The sequence below is a fragment of the Nycticebus coucang genome, chromosome 12 (assembly GCF_027406575.1).
Source record: "Nycticebus coucang isolate mNycCou1 chromosome 12, mNycCou1.pri, whole genome shotgun sequence".
In the NCBI taxonomy this organism is placed as follows: domain Eukaryota; kingdom Metazoa; phylum Chordata; class Mammalia; order Primates; family Lorisidae; genus Nycticebus; species Nycticebus coucang.
In genome coordinates this window covers 90,607,820-90,626,095 of record NC_069791.1, presented here as the reverse complement: position 1 = coordinate 90,626,095, position 18,276 = coordinate 90,607,820, and the positions used below count along the sequence as shown (strand labels likewise).

The following is an 18,276-nucleotide window of genomic DNA, read 5'->3' as shown; positions in this document are numbered from 1 at the left end:
TGAGTTCTCTGTAGATCCTAATTATCAAGCTTTTGTCTGATTGAAAATATGCAAATATCCTTTCCCATTGTGTAGGTTGTCTCTTTGCTTTGGTTATTGTCTCCTTAGCTGTACAGAAGCTTTTCAGTTTAATGAAGTCCCATTTGTTTATTTTTGTTGTTGTTGCAATTGCCATGGCAGTCTTCTTCATGAAGTCTTTCCCCAGGCCAATATCTTCCAGTGTTTTTCCTATGCTTTCTTGGAGGATTTTTATTGTTTCATGCCTTAAATTTAAGTCCTTTATCCATCTTGAATCAATTTTTGTGAGTGGGGAAAGGTGTGGGTCCAGTTTCAGTCTTTTACATGTAGACATCCAGTTCTCCCAACACCATTTATTGAATAGGGAGTCTTTCCCCCAAGGTATGTTCTTGTTTGGTTTATCGAAGATTAGGTGGTTGTAAGATGTTAGTTTCATTTCTTGGTTTTCAATTCGATTCCAAGTGTCTATGTCTCTGTTTTTGTGCCAGTACCATGCTGTCTTGAGCACTATGGCTTTGTAGTACAGACTAAAATCTGGTATGCTGATGCCCCCAGCTTTATTTTTGTTACAGAGAACTGCCTTAGCTATACGGGGTTTTTTCCGGTTCCATACAAAACGCAGAATCATTTTTTCCAAATCTTGAAAGTACGACGTTGGTATTTTGATAGGAATGGCATTGAATAGGTAGATTGCTTTGGGAAATATAGACATTTTAACAATGTTGATTCTTCCCATCCATGAGCATGATATGTTCTTCCATTTGTTAATATCCTCTGCTATTTCCTTTCTGAGGATTTCATAGTTTTCTTTATAGAGGTCCTTCACCTCCTTCGTTAGGTATATTCCTAGGTATTTCATTTTCTTTGAGACTATGGTGAAGGGCGTTGTGTCCTTAATTAGCTTCTCATCTTGACTGTTATTGGTGTATACAAAGGCTACTGACTTGTGGACATTGATTTTATATCCTGAAACATTACTGTATTTTTTGATGACTTCTAGGAGTCTTGTGGTTGAGTCTTTGGGGTTCTCTAAGTATAAGATCATGTCGTCAGCAAAGAGGGAGAGTTTGACCTCCTCTGCTCCCATTTGGATTCCCTTTATTTCCTTGTCTTGCCTAATTGTATTGGCTAGAACTTCCAGCACTACGTTGAATAGTAAAGGTGACAGAGGACAACCTTGTCTGGTTCCAGTTCTAAGAGGAAAAGCTTTGAGTTTTACTCCATTCAGTACAATATTGGCTGTGGGTTTGTCATAGATAGCTTCAATCAGTTTTAGAAATGTGCCACCTATGCCTATACTCTTCAGTGTTCTAATTAGGAAAGGATGCTGGATTTTATCAAATGCTTTTTCTGCATCTATTGAGAGGATCATGTGATCTTTATTTTTGCCTCTGTTAATATGGTGGATAACGTTTATGGACTTGCATATGTTAAACCAGCCTTGCATCCCTGAGATGAAACCTACTTGATCATGATGAATGACTTTTTTGATGATAAACTGCAATCTATTGGCTAGGATTTTGTTGAGAATTTTTGCATCTATATTCATGAGTGAGATTGGTCTGAAATTCTCCTTTTTGTTTGGGTCTTTTCCTGGTTTTGGTATCAGGGTGATGTTTGCTTCATAGAATGTGTTGGGGAAGATTCCTTCTTCCTCAATTTTTTGGAATAATTTCTGCAGTACAGGAATAAGCTCTTCCTTGAAGGTTTGATAGAATTCTGGTGTGAAGCCATCTGGAGCAGGGCATTTTTTTGGTTGGAAGATTTTTTATTGTTTCTTTGTGGTCCACTTATTTTTGTTTTGATTCAGGTAAATTAAGATTTTTTTTTGGTTCTACATCGTCTTCTTTATTTACCGTGGTTTCTGTATGCTTTTTCTCCCTTATTAAGGTGGTGTTTCATGTTATTTATTTGGATATTTTAAAAATCTAATATATGCATTAAAAACCTGTAAATTTCTCTCAAATCTCTGCTTTAACTACACCCTATACATTTGTTGTTGATATGTTGTTTCATTTCATTCTAAATAAGGGACTTATGTATAAAATATGTAAAGAATTTCATTCTAAATAAGGGACTCATGTATAGAATATATAAAGAATTCTTCTTATAAAAAAGACAAACCAATAAAAAGGAGCAAAATATTTGAACAAAAGATGCAGGAATAGTTGATAAGCAGAGGAAAAGGTGCTCAGTATCATTTATCACTAGGGAAATGTAAAACCACAATAATGTCATCTTAAAACCACTAAGATGGCCATAAACAAAAAGACAGATATTAACGAAGGCTAGCAAGGATGTGGAGAAATTGGAACCCTCATACATTGTTGGCAGGAAAGTGAAATGATATAGCCACTTTGGAAAACAGTCTAGCAATTTCTTTCTTTCTTTCTCTTTTCTTTGTTTCCTTTTTTTTTGCTACAGTTTGGCCAGGGCTTGAACCCGCCACCCTCAGCATATGGGGCCGGCGCCCTACTCCCTGAGCCACAGGCGCTGCCCAGCAATTTCTTAAAGTTAAATATAAATTGCCATATATCCCAGCAACTCCATTCATTGGTATGTACCCAAGACACACAAAAATATGTTTACATAGAGACTTATATGTGAATGTTCATAGAAGCTTTATTTATAATTGCCAAAAATGGTACCAATCCCAATGTTCATCAGCCATTGAATGGATAAAGAACATTTGATATATTAGTACAGTGGAATATTATTCAGCAATAAAAAGGAACAGAGGAACTTCTATTATGTGCTACAACATGTATAAACCTCAAAAAAATTATGAGGGGTGAAAAAAGCTAAACATAAAAGACTATATATAGTATGATCCCATCAACATGAAGTGCTCATAAAAACAAATCTATCTAGACAGCAGGTTAGTGATTTTCTGGGGTTGGGAATGAGAAGGGGAGCATGAAAGGTTTTTTTGGAAGTGCTGGAACTATCCTAAAATTGGATAATAGAAATAGATGCACAACTCTGTGAATTTACTAAAAATCATTGAATTGTATACTTAAAGTGGGTAAATTGAGTGTTGTATGAATTATATCTCATAAAGTTTTTTCTTTTTAAATGCCTCTCAGTGAACTAAACTAGTTCTGACTTTTGGGGAAATTATTTCCTACATTCTGTGCCTAGATGACCAATGTTACATTCAAGACTTGTTAATGGACATAGTAAAAGTTAAATGTGCCTCCAAACACTCAAAATGAATATAGCAGATACTAATAGTCAATGTCATGGCCATTCCAGAGAGAAAAGGTCCAGGTTCATTGCCTTGTACCTGTCTGGCTGCCTTCCATGAAAGGAGGGTGGAATGAGCTTTGCCCTTGGTGACATTCTTCCTTGTCACTGATTAACCTGTTTTAATAGGAAGGCAGCCTATTCAATATCCTTCTCTATATGAAGAGAGGTATCTGGCCAAGCTGTGGTGAGCAGGAAAAAAAATGTCTACTCGCTACCACCAAGCTGCTAGTGATAACTACCTGGAACTTCTGAAAGAGGCTACCAAGCGAGATCTAAATCTTTCTGATGAAGATGGTATGACCCCCACCCTCCTGGCAGCCTACCATGGGAACTTGGAAGCCCTAGAAATAATCTGCAGTAGAGGGTAAGTTCAACCTGATGGTTTCAGTTGGAAACAGTGTTTACACTAGGATTTTCCAGAGAGCAGCGAGCAACAGGGAAGACCGTGCCTTTCTTAAGTATACTAAAACTTCCGTAAGTGGACCACCTAAGGGACTGTCACAAACTGGTCAACATATGGAGGTGGTCAGCAAAAGGAACTAGGCCTACTGTACTGATTGATACACACATGTGGTGCATGTCCAGTCTATGAAAACTAAGGAGGTGGTCAACTATGGAAATTGTACTGTAACTTGCTTTTTAGAGAAAGGAAGAGAACTATAACTAGAGATACTCTCTTTTCTTACTGAGGACTGGCACCATGTGAGTGACTCATCCCTTAGTTATACATGAAGGAAAGACCCTGAACTGTAAGGCAATCTGCATTGGAAGTGGGGAGGGGGAAGATTATTTTAATTCTATGTCTTTAAAAATCTTTTGCATAAAATTTAAATAGTTTACTCTTTAAAAAGAGAGAACTATTCTACTTCGTTTTAAGTTGTCAACGTTGGCAAATGACATGCTTTTATTTTTTTCATCTGTGCCATTAAAATTCCACTCAGCCTTTTATTAATACTAGTCCCAGTGAAAGCTCATGATTCTTGAATGGCATTGCTGGTTTTACAAGCTATTAGGGATCTTTAGCATATCTTAACTCTATTACCTTTCTGGCCAGCAGATAGAAACACACACTCACACAACATACCACCTCTGTCAGGCAGTGTTGGCAACTATGTCCCAAGTGGGGTAAAGAAAGAAAAAAAGAAAATAAAGAGGCCCCGTGAATTCAATTCAAAATATATTTATTTAGTGTCTGTTACGTGCCAGCCCTTTTGCTGGCTCCTGGGGACACTTTGACCAATAGGAGAAACATAATCACTATCAAGGTGATCAGATGTGAGAGGGGAAGACGAACAGATTGTCTGTGATATTTGTAACCGAAGGGGAAATAAAGGGCTCTAAATAACATGGGCATCTATCTCAATCTCTAGGAGTAAAGGAAGGCTTTCCTGAGGAGAAAGTATTTAAATTGGGTTTCAAACAATGAGAAAGAGTTGACTGGAAAAGAAGAGTGTTTTCCCTATAACAGAACTCTGTGCATTCTGAGGACTGAAGAACTTGAGTATGGCTGGCCATGGCTTGAGTAGGAACAGGGCAAGAGTAAGAGGCAAGACCAGATGGCAAAGATGCAAAGAGCCCGGTAAACTCTGGTAAGGAGTTGACCTTTATCCTAAAGGTCTGGGAAGCCATGTCACCAGGTAGATTTCCATTTACAGAATCTACTCAGGTAATTGTGTAGCAGTCAGAGAGAATGTTCAGGGGCTGTTTTAATGGTTGACATGGGATGAATTGGACTAGGGTAGTCACTGTGGGAATAGGGAGATGCAGATGGATTTGAGTGCAGTTTAGATGGAGAATCATTAAGTATTGATTGGATATGGGTAGATAAAGGAAGAGAAGAGTCAAGGCCCCACGTTCCAGTTTCAACAGCTTGTGGATGGCATTTTTTTTTTTTTAACTGAAATCAGGGGTATTCTAGGAAGAGGAAGAACCCGGGGGGGTGGGGGAGGGGTTCTGAGTTGAGACTGAAGGAGGAAGTAAGAGAAGCAGTTTTTCTCTATCCCTCTTATCTGAGTTAGATTTCCTTTTTGCAGATACCCCCATCAGTCAGCCTTTTCCGTGTCTGTTACACTGCACATCTTACCTCTTCTCCCACTCCCTAGGCATTCCTAGCTTCCTCCATCTACCAAAAGCATACCTCCTTTCACAAAGCACAAGCAGTCAGTTACTCTAAAACTTAGGAAGTGAATTTTTTCCTCTTAGAAGAGGGCTTGGGGTTCTTCTCAATCAGCAGAGAGCATTTGCTCCATTTGAAATCCACTTTAAATGGCAACACTTAAATCCTCTCTCTCTCTTCTTTGTAAGCCTAAAACATTTTCTTTCAATATTTGTTCTGCTAGCAACTTATATCATTACTGTTTTTATATTTTTGATAATAAACGTTATGGTTATTTGTCTTTACCTGCCACTTGTCTGCCAAAAAGTTGGCTGCTTGGTCTTTAATTATAGGAGTAACATGAGTGAATTCAGAAAACTAAACCACGTGTATACACACAAAATATGAAAAAGTTCTTTTAATGCCATACTGTTAACATTTATATTTTTGATATATTTAAAATAATTATATGAATAAATATAAACACTGTGTATAAATTATACACCATGCGTATAAATATACATGTATACGTATATATATCAAGTCAATATATATTGTATAATTTGATTTTCAGGGACTCCTTAGTATTCTAGTTAACAGATATATTTCTTAATCTCCTCAGACAAATAATTTGTTTTCCCTAGTTTAAATAGTGGTATGATGACTGTCCTTGTACATAAATCTGTGATATAATTTTTTGAGAATAACTTCTCCGAAGTGAAATTTCTGAATAAATTGGGATGTGTCCATTTGTGCTGCTATAATAGAATACCCTAGATTAGGTAATTTTTTAAAAAAAAATTATTTCTTAAAGTTTTAATGGCCGAGACGTCCAAAATCAAAGCACCAATAGATATGATGCCTGGTGAGAGCCAGGTCTCTGGTTCTAAGATAATGTCTTGTTGCATCCTCAGGAGGAGAGAAAGGCTATGTCCTCACATGGAGAATAGAAGGGAGAAGCAAAAAAGAGGAAAATAACCTCCATCAAGCCCTTCTGTAAGGGCACCTGGCCCCATTCAGGAGGGCTTTCCTAAATGTTATGTGTCTTAACACTGTTACATTGAGGATTAAATTTCTCCTTTCATTCTTTTTCTTTTCTTTTTTTTTTCCTTTTTTGGAGGTAGGATCTTGCTATGTTGCCAGGTTGGTCTTTAACTCTTAGTCTCAAGCAATCTTTCTGCTTTTTCTCTTCATTGGGTAGCTAGGATTACAGGTATATGCCACCATGCCTAACACATTGAGGAATAAGTTTCAACGTGAATTTTCAAGAGTTTACAAACATTCAAACCACAGCAACAAAATGTGCAATTTAAAGACTTTTGTGCGTATTGACAAATTGTCCTTCAGAAAGTAAGGACCCATTTTTTGCCACGGTGATAGGTCCAAAACACCATGTCAGTGTGGCCTTAAATGTTCTTTTCTTTAGTTACTGATGAGGTTGAAAATTCTTTTTATGCTTAGTGGCCACTGTAATTCCACTCTTGTGAGCTATGTATTTATAACTTTATTCCATTCTTATATTGGGATTTTCAATGTTTTTCATTGACTTAAAAAATGCCTTTTTTTCTTTTTCTTTTTTTTTAAAAATGCCTTTTAAAGTTAACATTATCAACCGTTTGTCATATATATTACAACTATTTTCACAGCACATAATTGATATTTTTGACAATAGATACTTAGAATATAAAGGCAAACACATATTTTTCAAGTTCATGTGTAATTTACTATGTTAAACTATTTTAAATTGCATATAGACTTTACGTCTATCCTGTATATATTTTAAGTATATACAAGCCTATCAATTTTTGGTATATAATTCTAACTTTGAGGCCATGCTGAATAATGACTAATACTTTCTTTAGTACATTTCTAGTTTCATTTTTTGTTTTAAACACTTCATCCCTATATAACTTGTTTTGATTCAGGTCTGGAGTTATAATCTAACTATATATTCTCCATGTGGTTAGTCATTTGTTTCAACACAATTAATTATACAGTCCATTTCCTTTCCCACCAATTTGACGTGGTAATGTAATTTCTTTCAATGTAATATCAAAATCCACTCCCTTTAATTATATTTATTAAACAGCTGTGGGCACAAAAATCCTTCAAACTCTGCTTTTCCTAGTCCTTTTTTCTAAACTCTTGTCTTCTCAGTGGTTCTAATATATCTCAGAATTTTATTTACTTCCTCCCATAAGCATTTAAGATCTGCTGTATTAAGTTGGCCTGGTATAGACTAAAAAAAGTCTTGTCAGGGTTTTTATAGATTACCTCCCATTTGACCATAGCCAATCCTAAGATCCAGTGTTGCCAATTAGATATAAGGAGGTTAAAAAGGGAATAAAGTTAAAAATTGAATGTAGAAGCTAGTCAACTATTGAGGTTCATTCCAGTTTGATGTTTTAACTATTTACCTGTTATTACCTAAGTGAGACAACGGGTTCTGTAATAACCATTAATATACTCTGGCTTTGTGAGAAAACTGTCTTTCTTCTGTAAAAGTTGAAAGCAATCATTATACATATTAGTCTATATCAGAACAAATAATGGCCCCAATTACAAAAACCATTCATTTTGTCTTTAACATATGTGTGGAATTTTTTTTTCAGGTTTTAAAACTTATTTGCATATTAAAAATTGTGCATTATAATAATTAAAATCATTTGAACAAAATAAAGTGGTACTCTGATTGAACTGCATTTTATTAGAGCCTGTGAGAAACTTTGGGCCAGCCTGGTTTTACTCTAGAATGCACTGTCGTCTCACCCTGCTTTTTCCTTCACCAACTTGCCAGGTCTTTTTCTTCCCTGCCAGCCAGACAGGCAGATGGTAGAGGCAGGCGTGGCCTTTGTTGTCAGTAGTTCTCCATACTTTGATGTGAAAGGGGCAGCACAGTCATTTAAACTTGATGCAACTTACAAAGTTAAACAGCTAAAAGAAGTAAAATAGGAAGGTGATGGTTGTGGAATGCACAGTGCATATTAGCAGCACTTGCCTCATTATGACTTTCCTGCTTGCTTCTCCTGTTAGATTATTTCTTTGGAAGGCAGTGGATTTTTCTCTTGTATTTCTGTCTTCTTCAATTTCAACTTAACTGGATTTATCAATCTCAGTCATATTGGGTTTGTCAGACATGGTTGCCAGCGAAGTTGAGTGAGGGATAAGAGTAAGAAGCATCTGGTCTGTGCAGTGACCACCACCAAGTGTGAAATTTTTTTGATTTTGTTTTATTTTTTAAAGTGGAAATAATTTCTTTCTCCGTAATTCTTTTTTTTTTTTTTTTTTTTGTAGAGACAGAGTCTCACTGTACCGCCCTCGGGTAGAGTGCCGTGGCGTCACACGGCTCACAGCAACCTCTAACTCTTGGGCTTACGCGATTCTCTTGCCTCAGCCTCCCGAGCAGCTGGGACTACAGGCGCCCGCCACAACGCCCGGCTATTTTTTGGTTGCAGTTTGGCCGGGGCTGGGTCTGAACCCGCCACCCTCGGCACATGGGGCCGGCGCCCTACTCACTGAGCCACAGGCGCCACCCCTCTCCGTAATTCTTAAAAGCATACACATGGTAACATTTCACATCATATTGGAAAGATATGTCTAATCAAGTAAAAAGCATACTAATTCTCACAATCATCAACATTTATATATCCTTCCAGACTTTTTCCTTTGCGCACCTGCACGCACATGTATGCCTCCCTTCCATAAAAAGACAACAGTGTACAAACTGTACCAAAGCCCTTCTAATTACTTAACAATACATCATGGCCCATTTGCTCTTAAAAGTTGAGATCCATCAACAGTAAGTTCGAGTATACTTTAAAATAACTAAAAGGGTGGAAATGGAAAGTTCCTAACATAAGAAAATGATAAATGTCTCAGGTGATGGATACACCAATTACTCTGATTTGATTAATTCACATTGTATGCCTATATTAAAATATCACACATAAACCCTATACAACTATTATGTACCCAGAATAATTAAAAAGGGAAAAAAGTTGAGATCTAAGCCACTATTTTCAATAACTACATGGTATTCTGTTTTATTATTTTCTTACTTATTTTTTAATTGGCAAATAAAAATTGTGTATATTTGTGGTATACACATGTTTTGAAATATTTGTAAATTGTGGAATGGTTAAATCAAGCTAATTAACATGTATTACCTCATCATATTTTTTTTTGTGTGTGGTGAGAATACTTAAAATCTCCTAGTAAATTTCGTGTATACAATACATTATTATTAACTATGCTTACAATAGATCTCCTATACCTATCTCTCTTGTTTAACTAAAATTTTGTATTCTTTGACTAACTTCTCAAGTCCCCAACCTTCAGTCCCTGGTAAGCACCATTCTACTATCTGCTTTTATGAGTTTACATTTTTTAGATTTCGTGTGTAAATGAGATCATGAAGTATTTGTCCTTCTGTGCCTGGCTTATTTCACTTATCATAATGTCCTCCAGGTTAATCCACATTTTTGATTAAATAGCCCATTTGAAAATGACAGGATTTCTTTGATTTTTAAGGCTGAATAATATTCCATATATGTATATATCATTAATTTTTTTATCCATTCAACCATTGATAGACACTTAGATTGGTTCCATAATCTATTTAAGCAGTTTCCTATTCATGACACAATTTGGATCTGGCCTTTTATTGTGCCAGGAAATTTGAACCACTTTATGCTTCTTCCAGCAGTGTTTCTTCCTCTATACTCCTACCAAAAGAGTATTACTATTCTTTTTAATCACTGCCTATCTCATGGGCAAAAAAATGGTAGTGTATCATTTGAATTTGTATTTCTTTGATTATTAGCCCAAATGTTACTTTTTATGTAAAAAAATTTTTAAAAGAATAATTTTTTTTCTGAGAACTTCACAAAAAATCAAACCAATTTTAGGAATATATGCTCAGAGTAATTTAAGCAAATTGCCTATTTAGTGATAATAATACTAAACTAGAGTACTGCTCAAATGCATTGATTTACCAAAAATCAAGGGCAAAATATGGATTATTTAAAAAATCTCTTTGATGGTGGGCACCTGTAGTCCCAGCTACTTAAGAGGCTGAATCAAGAGGATTATTAGAGCCCAAGAGGCTGAGGTTGCTGTGTGAATTGTGACACCATGGTACTCTACTGAGGGTAACAAAGTGAGACTCTGTCTTAAAAAAACAAAAAGCAAAAAGCAAAAAAAACCCCAACCCTTCTGTGAGTTTCTCTTTTGGAGGAAAAAAAGGAATAGGAAAAAATCAACACTAGACTGAGCTTAGCCCAAGAAAATCATAGGGCATCAGTGTTGGACTCAGATCATCCAATGAGGGGCCCTATTTGTGAATACCTGGACAGGTATATGCAATGGTTCCATCAAGAAATAAGAAAAATGACAAGGATTAAATTTAGAAGGATCATGTGAAATTTGTCATTAGCAAATATTTTTATTAAGTTGTATATCCATTTGGAAAATTGTAAATAGAAGTTTTGCAAGTGTAAATAGCTTAAATGCACTAAGAAAACTCATCAATCATCTTTTAGCCAGTTTCAACTGTAAATTTAGAATTTGGCATTTGAAATTTTCTCAAAAGAAAACCCAGCTTTAAGGGTCATCTCAGATTTTCTTATGTTCTGTCTTCCATCTTGAAAGCATTTATTTAAGAGTCAGTGAAATGGCAAAATTCTACTACTTTATGGCCCTAAGCATATAGATTTAACTCTGACTTCTTAATACATTGCTATATTCCCACCATAGCTCATTCCTCCCAATGATTTTGTTTCAAACCAAAGGTAATTTCAGGCAAACTTAATTAGTATGTTTTTGTCTGTGTTATAGTAATGTCTTGGATGTTTAACAATTCTTCTTTGATGTCTAGGGTATTTAAGGAATCTTTTGAATCCAGTGTTTGGTTAAAATAAATAAAAATTGAAGCCATGGGTTTAGGGGTGGGCACTATACTCCCTTAAGATGTAGGACTATGCCAAGGTTGAAAGGGGCCTCCTTTTATCCAAAACAATTAAATCAGCATGGTTGACCAGAGTTTCCTTAAAAGTGGCTGCCCAACAAAACTGTTACTTAATACTATTTGCTTTCCTTAGGTTCAATTTCATTTTCTTTCCTTTCCCTTCTTACTCCTTTCCCTTATTCCCAGCTTCATGCACTCGGATCACGCTGATCTATATTCCTGGTTTCCCAAATATGGCATATAATATCAGCCATCTGTGCATCTGCTTACACTATCCTGTCTGCCCAGGAGAAGGTTGCCAATTGCCAGTGTATGGGCTGGAACTCGTCCACAAATGTGTTTTGTTTGAACTTCACTATATTATTCTTTTAAACTTGAGCCAACACTTAAAAATAAAATAATTCACATGAAATTCTGGATTTCTGGCTCTTTTTGAAAAGTAGAAACTCTGGCAATATTGTTTCTGCTTTTATTTGAGATAGTATCTCACAGCTGAGTCCTTCTAGATGGAGTATGTGCTTAATACTATGACTTTGCATACAAACCTGACTCCATTCAGTTACATTATCTACTTAGCTTCTTGGGGTTAGGTTGTTAGGAGATATAGACCATAGGAAGGAGAAAAAGACAAAGGCTTTGCCCTCTGGGGCATATTGTCTAATTAAGGAGGCAGGGCATACTTATTTGACAAATTAAGTAAGGCTATAACTGATTAAAAAAAAAAAAAAGCCCATAATACCTCTTGGGCTGTAGGAATTTACTAGATGAATATGAGAAAATACAAACAAGTGAAATTAAGGATTATGAGTTTGGGGACAAGGGAAATGATAATAAGTAATGTTTATTAAGTATTCACTATTCACCAACCACTTTTCTAATGCTTTCCATTTATTAACTTACGATTAGGTAATATAATCATTCCTCAATCTACAGATGAGGAAACTGAGTCCTAGAGAAGCTAAGGTTGAGGCCATGTATGTAGCTGGTAAAGTGGAAGAGCTGAGTTATGTTCATGTTGGAGACAATTAGACTTGGAGGCTGGCCTGATTCAAAGTATGCTGCCTGTTACCCTTGGCCAAATCAATTAAGCTCTCTGTGTCTCTGTGACGATTCTTGCCTTCTTTCTGTAAGAGGGCTATTGTGATGATTGATAGCAGTAAATGTGACTGTATTTGGTAACTAAAATGCATGAGGCAGCCGAAGGGTTCCCAGGGAACAGTTACAAATCTGATTTATCAAATGAATAAGGTGCTGGATGGGCCTCATTAATTAGTGAAGCTCTTTTCAACCTGTAGTGAGTCTACAAATCACCTGGAGATTTTACTAAAGTGTAGATTCTGATTCATTAAGTATGGCCTGGGATTCCAAGATTCTATATTTCTAACAAACTCATGGGTGATGATTCTGCTGCTGGTTTGGGGACCAAATTTTGAGCAGCTCAGAACTGTCAGAGGGGTCGTGGTGTAATGTAGGTCAATTGCAAGGGTGAGAGTATTCTCTTCTTCTTTTTTTTTTTCCTTCTACTCACCAGGAATGTTAAGAGGACTTCTTAGACTTCTTTCCTGGGGATAGCTTGTCTTGAGTTTAGTGAGATCCCAATTTTGAGGTTTTTGCTAGGACAAGGGAAGATACCCTTTAACCTATATAATCAGAGTTCTCAGCAGTGGTGTGGGGCTAGAGCCATGGTCAAGAATTAATTATTAATTTTCACCTGTGCCTGTTTGCAAGTCAAGGCATCACAGGAGAGGAGAACTTGTAGCCTGGGGTGGGATTCCAGTGGGCATTCGCTCTTTCTGCAGATCTTCATTAAGCACCTACCATGTCCCTATTTCTGTGCCAGGTATTGGGTCTCTGGCCTTAATACCATCTAATAGCACCCTCAATTCCACCTTGAACTCTTATAGAACTGTTCATATATATGATACTGACATTACATGGAAGTAAGTTGAGGAATGTACTCTATCTTTTTAATGAATAACCATTGTAACAGACACTGTTTGCTACCAACCCAACATCCTGCTGATAGAGACCAAGTGTTGTTCAGTTATTTATTTTTCCTCATGTGACTCAGGGGAGGATAGCAGTAGCATGCTAGACCTAGCTTATGAGAGGTTATTGCTAAATTTTTAGGGAAGTTGACAGTCAGTTAAACATAGCCATTACTAAAAATAAAATTTTGTAAACTTACATTTTAACAAATAAAAGAGTGACACTCAAAACTCATCACTCCCTAATATTTTACTACATTTTAATACTACCTATGCCCTTAAGATGATACATGTCTATTAAATCTCTATGGCAGAAATAATTTATAATGGTATACTACCAAATATTTCTTCCAAACTCTGTGTCCAATGATGTCACTTCGGTAGCTTGAAATCTGCTACAGTGAATGTATTTATACCATAGAAATTGTCACACACTATAAATCAGGACTTTGATTTGTTTTCTGTGAGTCATTTGCTAAACATTTATCAGAACACCATTGAGTTATAGAACTACTGGAGAACTATCTACACACCACTGAAAACTAGCCTACCTAGCTTCAGGGGAAAATTCTGATTGATCTAACTTAAATATAGTACTATATTTCCCTTCCCATAGGCATATGACCAAGTTCTGGCCAATGAGACATAAAAGTTCATCTGCTAGAGTTTCTTGGAAAGCTTTTCTTGCATTCAAAAAGGAGACACAGGATAGAGGTGAATTCTTTTTGTTTCTGGTCAGGTGGTATCTAGATGTAGCATATCTGGACTTAGAGCAGGTTTCATGTAACAACGATATCAAGACAGTATGAACATGTTTGTATTAACATGCATTTTTTTTATTTTTGTTTTTATTTTGTAGACATTGTGTGATGAGAAAAAAGTTCAATGTGTATTTTTTTATATTTTATCTTCTAGAGGGGACCCTGACAAATGCGACATCTGGGGAAATACTCCTCTACATTATGCAGCTTCCAATGGTCATGCCCACTGCATCTCATTCTTGGTCAACTTTGGTGCCAACATCTTTGCCTTGGATAATGACTTACGGTCTCCACTGGATGCTGCTGCCAGCAGGGAGCAGAATGAATGTGTTGCTCTCTTAGATAAGGCTGCCATAACCCAGAACATTATGAACCCCAAGAAAGTCACCAGGCTGAAGGAGCAGGCTCAAAAGAATGCCAGGAAACAGGTCAAAGAGTGTGAGAGGCTCCAGGAGAAGCACCAAAATAAGATGGCCCGCACCTACAGCAGGGAGGAGTCTGGGACTCTTTCTTCTTCCAAGGGCACCTTCTCCAGTTCATCCTTTTCAAGAGCTTCTGCTTCCAGCACTTTTGGGTCGCTAAAGGGCATTAAGGACACTTTCAAGATGAAATTCAAGAGGAGCAAGGATACAGCAGAGCAGATGGGGAAGGAAGGCAGACATGATCAGAGGAATGTGATGGAAATGTTCATGGAGGAGGAAGAAGACTCATTCTCAGGGGAATTAAAAGAGAAGCTCCAGTTCTCAGCAGAGGAGGACAGTGGTGTGCAACATGAATCCATTCTCAAACGTCCAGGTCTAGGAAGCATTGTTTTTCAAAGGAACAGAGTAGTAAGTCCCGAAGACATCTCAGACAGTAAGACAGAGTTGGGATTTAAAATGCGCAGTGAATTGCTTCAAAGACAAGGAGCTAATGAAGCTGAGGCTAATGAAGAGGGAGAGGCAAATGGCCTTGAAGATGATCTGCCTTGGGATGAAGGTGAAGTGGAGTGGGAGGAAGATGTGGTTGATGCTACTCCCCTGGAGGTGTTCTTGCAGTCCCAGCACCTGGAAGAATTCCTTCCCATTTTTATGAGAGAGCAGATTGACCTAGAAGCTCTGTTGCTCTGCTCTGATGAGGACCTTCAGAGCATACAAATGCAGCTGGGTCCCAGGAAGAAAATTCTTAATGCCATCAACAGAAGGAAACAGGTGCTACAACAACCTGGGCATCTGGTTGACACCAGCCTCTAATGGACAGTGTTGGATCTTCAGGGAGAGCCTGCAACACTGGAATGATGCTGTGTCCCACTGTCAGCATTCCAGGAAACACTCCCTCTCCATGCAGAGCCAGGCCTCTGGGAATGGTTTCTAGGATTTGGGAGATGCCTACCTAAGAAAGAAGCCCAAACTCTACGCTGGGAAATAGTCTATGCCCATTTAAATAAACCATCAGTGAGAAACTCAAGTAAACTTTAGAACAAGAAAGTGGCATTTCTCCACAATTATCTTTTTTGATATTTTCGAATAAAGAAAGGTTCAGAAGGATGACAGAAAAGGGAAAGAAACCTTCTTTACTTTTATAACTCTGGACTTGAACTTATAATTTCTCATCATATTAGTTTGCTGCTTACTTTCAAACCTTAATTCCGACCTAAGCTCTACAGCTTTGCCTGTTGGTGGAGACTAAATTAAGTTCCTCATTGGCCTGAGGCTTGAAGTCCACTTAAATACAGCTAAACCTTTAATAGATGTCTATATGTTTAAAAGTAATGGAAATGGATCTACAATACTCTTGCCTGAGAATAGAGACAGAGTGGCAGATAAGGAGAGTGAAGAAAGAAATAGAATGTAGGGTACCTGTTATGGACTGAATTTTGCTCCCCCCCCCCACCTCCAATTTCATATATTGAAGCCCTAAGCCCTAATGTGATTGTATTTGGAGACAGGACATTTAAAGAGATGGTTTATGGTTAAATGAGGTCATAAGGATGGGGACCTATCACCTATGAATGGTGTCTTTTTAAGAAGAGGAAGAGAAACCAAGGATGAATCACAGAGGAAAGACCATGTGAAGACTCAGTCAATAAGAAGCCAAGGAGAGAGGCCCCAGGAGAAACCAAATCTGCTAACACCCTGATCTTGGACTTTCAGATGCCAGAGCCATGAAAAAATAAACATTTGTTGTTTAAGCCACCCAGTCTGTAGCACTTTGTAATGGCAGTTTTAGCTGAATAATGTGTTTGTAACAGCCAAGCAAGAGGGTGTAGGAGGAGAAAAAGAAGGATGCAGAAAAAAAAAAAATCTGCCTATTGATTTTTCCGAAATACCTACTGAAACTCAAAAAAGAGAAAAAATATCCAGATTCTTTGGAGGGGGGATTTTCTTGTAAAAGTAAATTTTACATTTTCCTGCTCATTATGTACATATCTTTTATTTACTGTTGTCTATCACCAAGGCTGCTTGTCTGAATACATGGAGGTTTCATGACATAAACTGGCAACATTCCTGCTCACGTTTTTTTTGAGTGGCAAATCTGCATTCAAATTGAAACCCTACTGAATAGCTAAGTTTGCCATTAATTATGTGTATAATGTAGATGCAGCTGTTTGTTTCCAGCATGCTTTCCTATTCACATCTGTTTGGATTGCATCAAGAGGCACCACAGAGGATATAAGTTTAGGGATGAACAATTGGTTCATTTCTTCCTCAGTGGACAGATTTAGAAACCTTATTAGTCCCTGAATAAATACATTGCATTAGGAGATGATTATGTTTACAAATACTGTACTTTGTTCTGGAATAAATGGATGTTGTGCTTTCCTTCATTAATGTGCACAGAAGTAGTTGGCATATATAAGGCACTAAAAAAAATGTGTAGGCTAAGCCCGCCTCTATTATATCTCATTATCGTAGATGCCAGGAGCCTCTTCAGAATCTGCCTAATGACACACTTGTTCTACTTCCTGTCTCAACTTTTATAATAACAAGAGAATCATCAATCAGGTTGGTAGAAATGAAACTGAACATGTAACTCCCATCCCTTTTTAGGAAATGTTTGTTGCTGGGGGTCTCACCAGGCACCTTTGGGATCTTCTAATACAAGACCTTTCTAATGGTTTGGGCTAGTAACTCAGATTTAGGAATTATGAGCATATAATTGATCTGTATTAGATGACAACCCCAAATGTAAGCCCAAGATGTCTTTACGACACCATAACCTCTCAAACTTCTCTTTTCAGTCAAATGCTGCCAGCTGTTTTTCCTTATTATTGACTTTTCTGTCAAGCTATATAGTGGGGACAAAAGCAAAGCTGGGAGGAGTGAGGAGATTAGATATCACTGGATTGAATGATTCTGAGCATCTAGTTTAAGGGATGGAGGTCTGAGATCAACGAGCATGTGAAACTCATTCTGGCACATAATCCTCTTGTTTTTGTCTCTCATCAAGGACTTATATTGTTCTAGCATCTTCTCTTAGGCCCCTCTAGTTAGGGTTTATTTTGAATGACCTGGAATTCTTAGAGCATTTATAACTTTTTACAACACAGTATAAACCCTTCTTTATAACATAATACTGCACAATAGAAAGGCTATCTCCTCAATGCTAAGAACTTAAGAAAACCCTCACTTACAAATTCTGTAAATCATAAGCAACATTCCTAAGCCCAATTCTTTTCTGACATTTCCCCTGGAATGTCTCCCAAGTACTTCAAATTCAATGCATATAGCACTAAACCTATTTTCTTCCAAGTGAACAGTTCTCAAGCTGGGCTCCTCATCCCCAGAGGACATCTGGCAATGTCTGGAACATTTTTGTTTGTCCTGAGATGGTGAAGGTGGTGGTGGTGAATGGGTAGAAACGATGGTTGCCAAACATCCTATAATGTATAGGAGAGCCTCCCACAATAGGTTACCCAGATCTAAATGTCGATGGTGCCCAGAGTGAGACACTCAGCCCTAAATATCCATTTTTCATAAATGGAAACTTTAACCCAACGCTTCTCCTTTCCCTTTTTTTTTTTTTCTTCACACAACTGGTCATCAAGCCCTTTCAACTTTTTAATATGTTTTAAACCTAAATCCTCCTCTGTGTCTGTAAGACCACCTCTTGGTTCATGCCTCCATCATCAATCACCTGAATTGTTTTAAGTATCCTCTGTCACTCATTCTCCGCAATTCTGATTGAGTAATCTTTTTAACATGCAGAACCCCTTTTGTC

General features: G+C 37.3%; 1 protein-coding gene and 1 pseudogene across 1 annotated transcript; one reads left to right on the top strand and one right to left on the bottom strand.

Annotated features, from left to right (window-relative positions):
• The first annotated feature begins 3,399 nt into the window (after positions 1 to 3,399).
• On the top strand, positions 3,400 to 16,904 carry ANKS4B (ankyrin repeat and sterile alpha motif domain containing 4B). The gene is made up of 2 exons (XM_053556153.1): positions 3,400 to 3,631; positions 14,231 to 16,904. The coding sequence occupies exons 1-2, from the start codon at positions 3,468 to 3,470 to the stop codon at positions 15,306 to 15,308; spliced, it is 1,242 nt and encodes a 413-aa protein (XP_053412128.1). The 5' UTR covers positions 3,400 to 3,467; the 3' UTR covers positions 15,309 to 16,904.
• LOC128561076 (thymosin beta-4-like) lies at positions 8,365 to 8,577 on the bottom strand (annotated as a pseudogene).
• Positions 16,905 to 18,276: the final 1,372 nt, after the last annotated feature.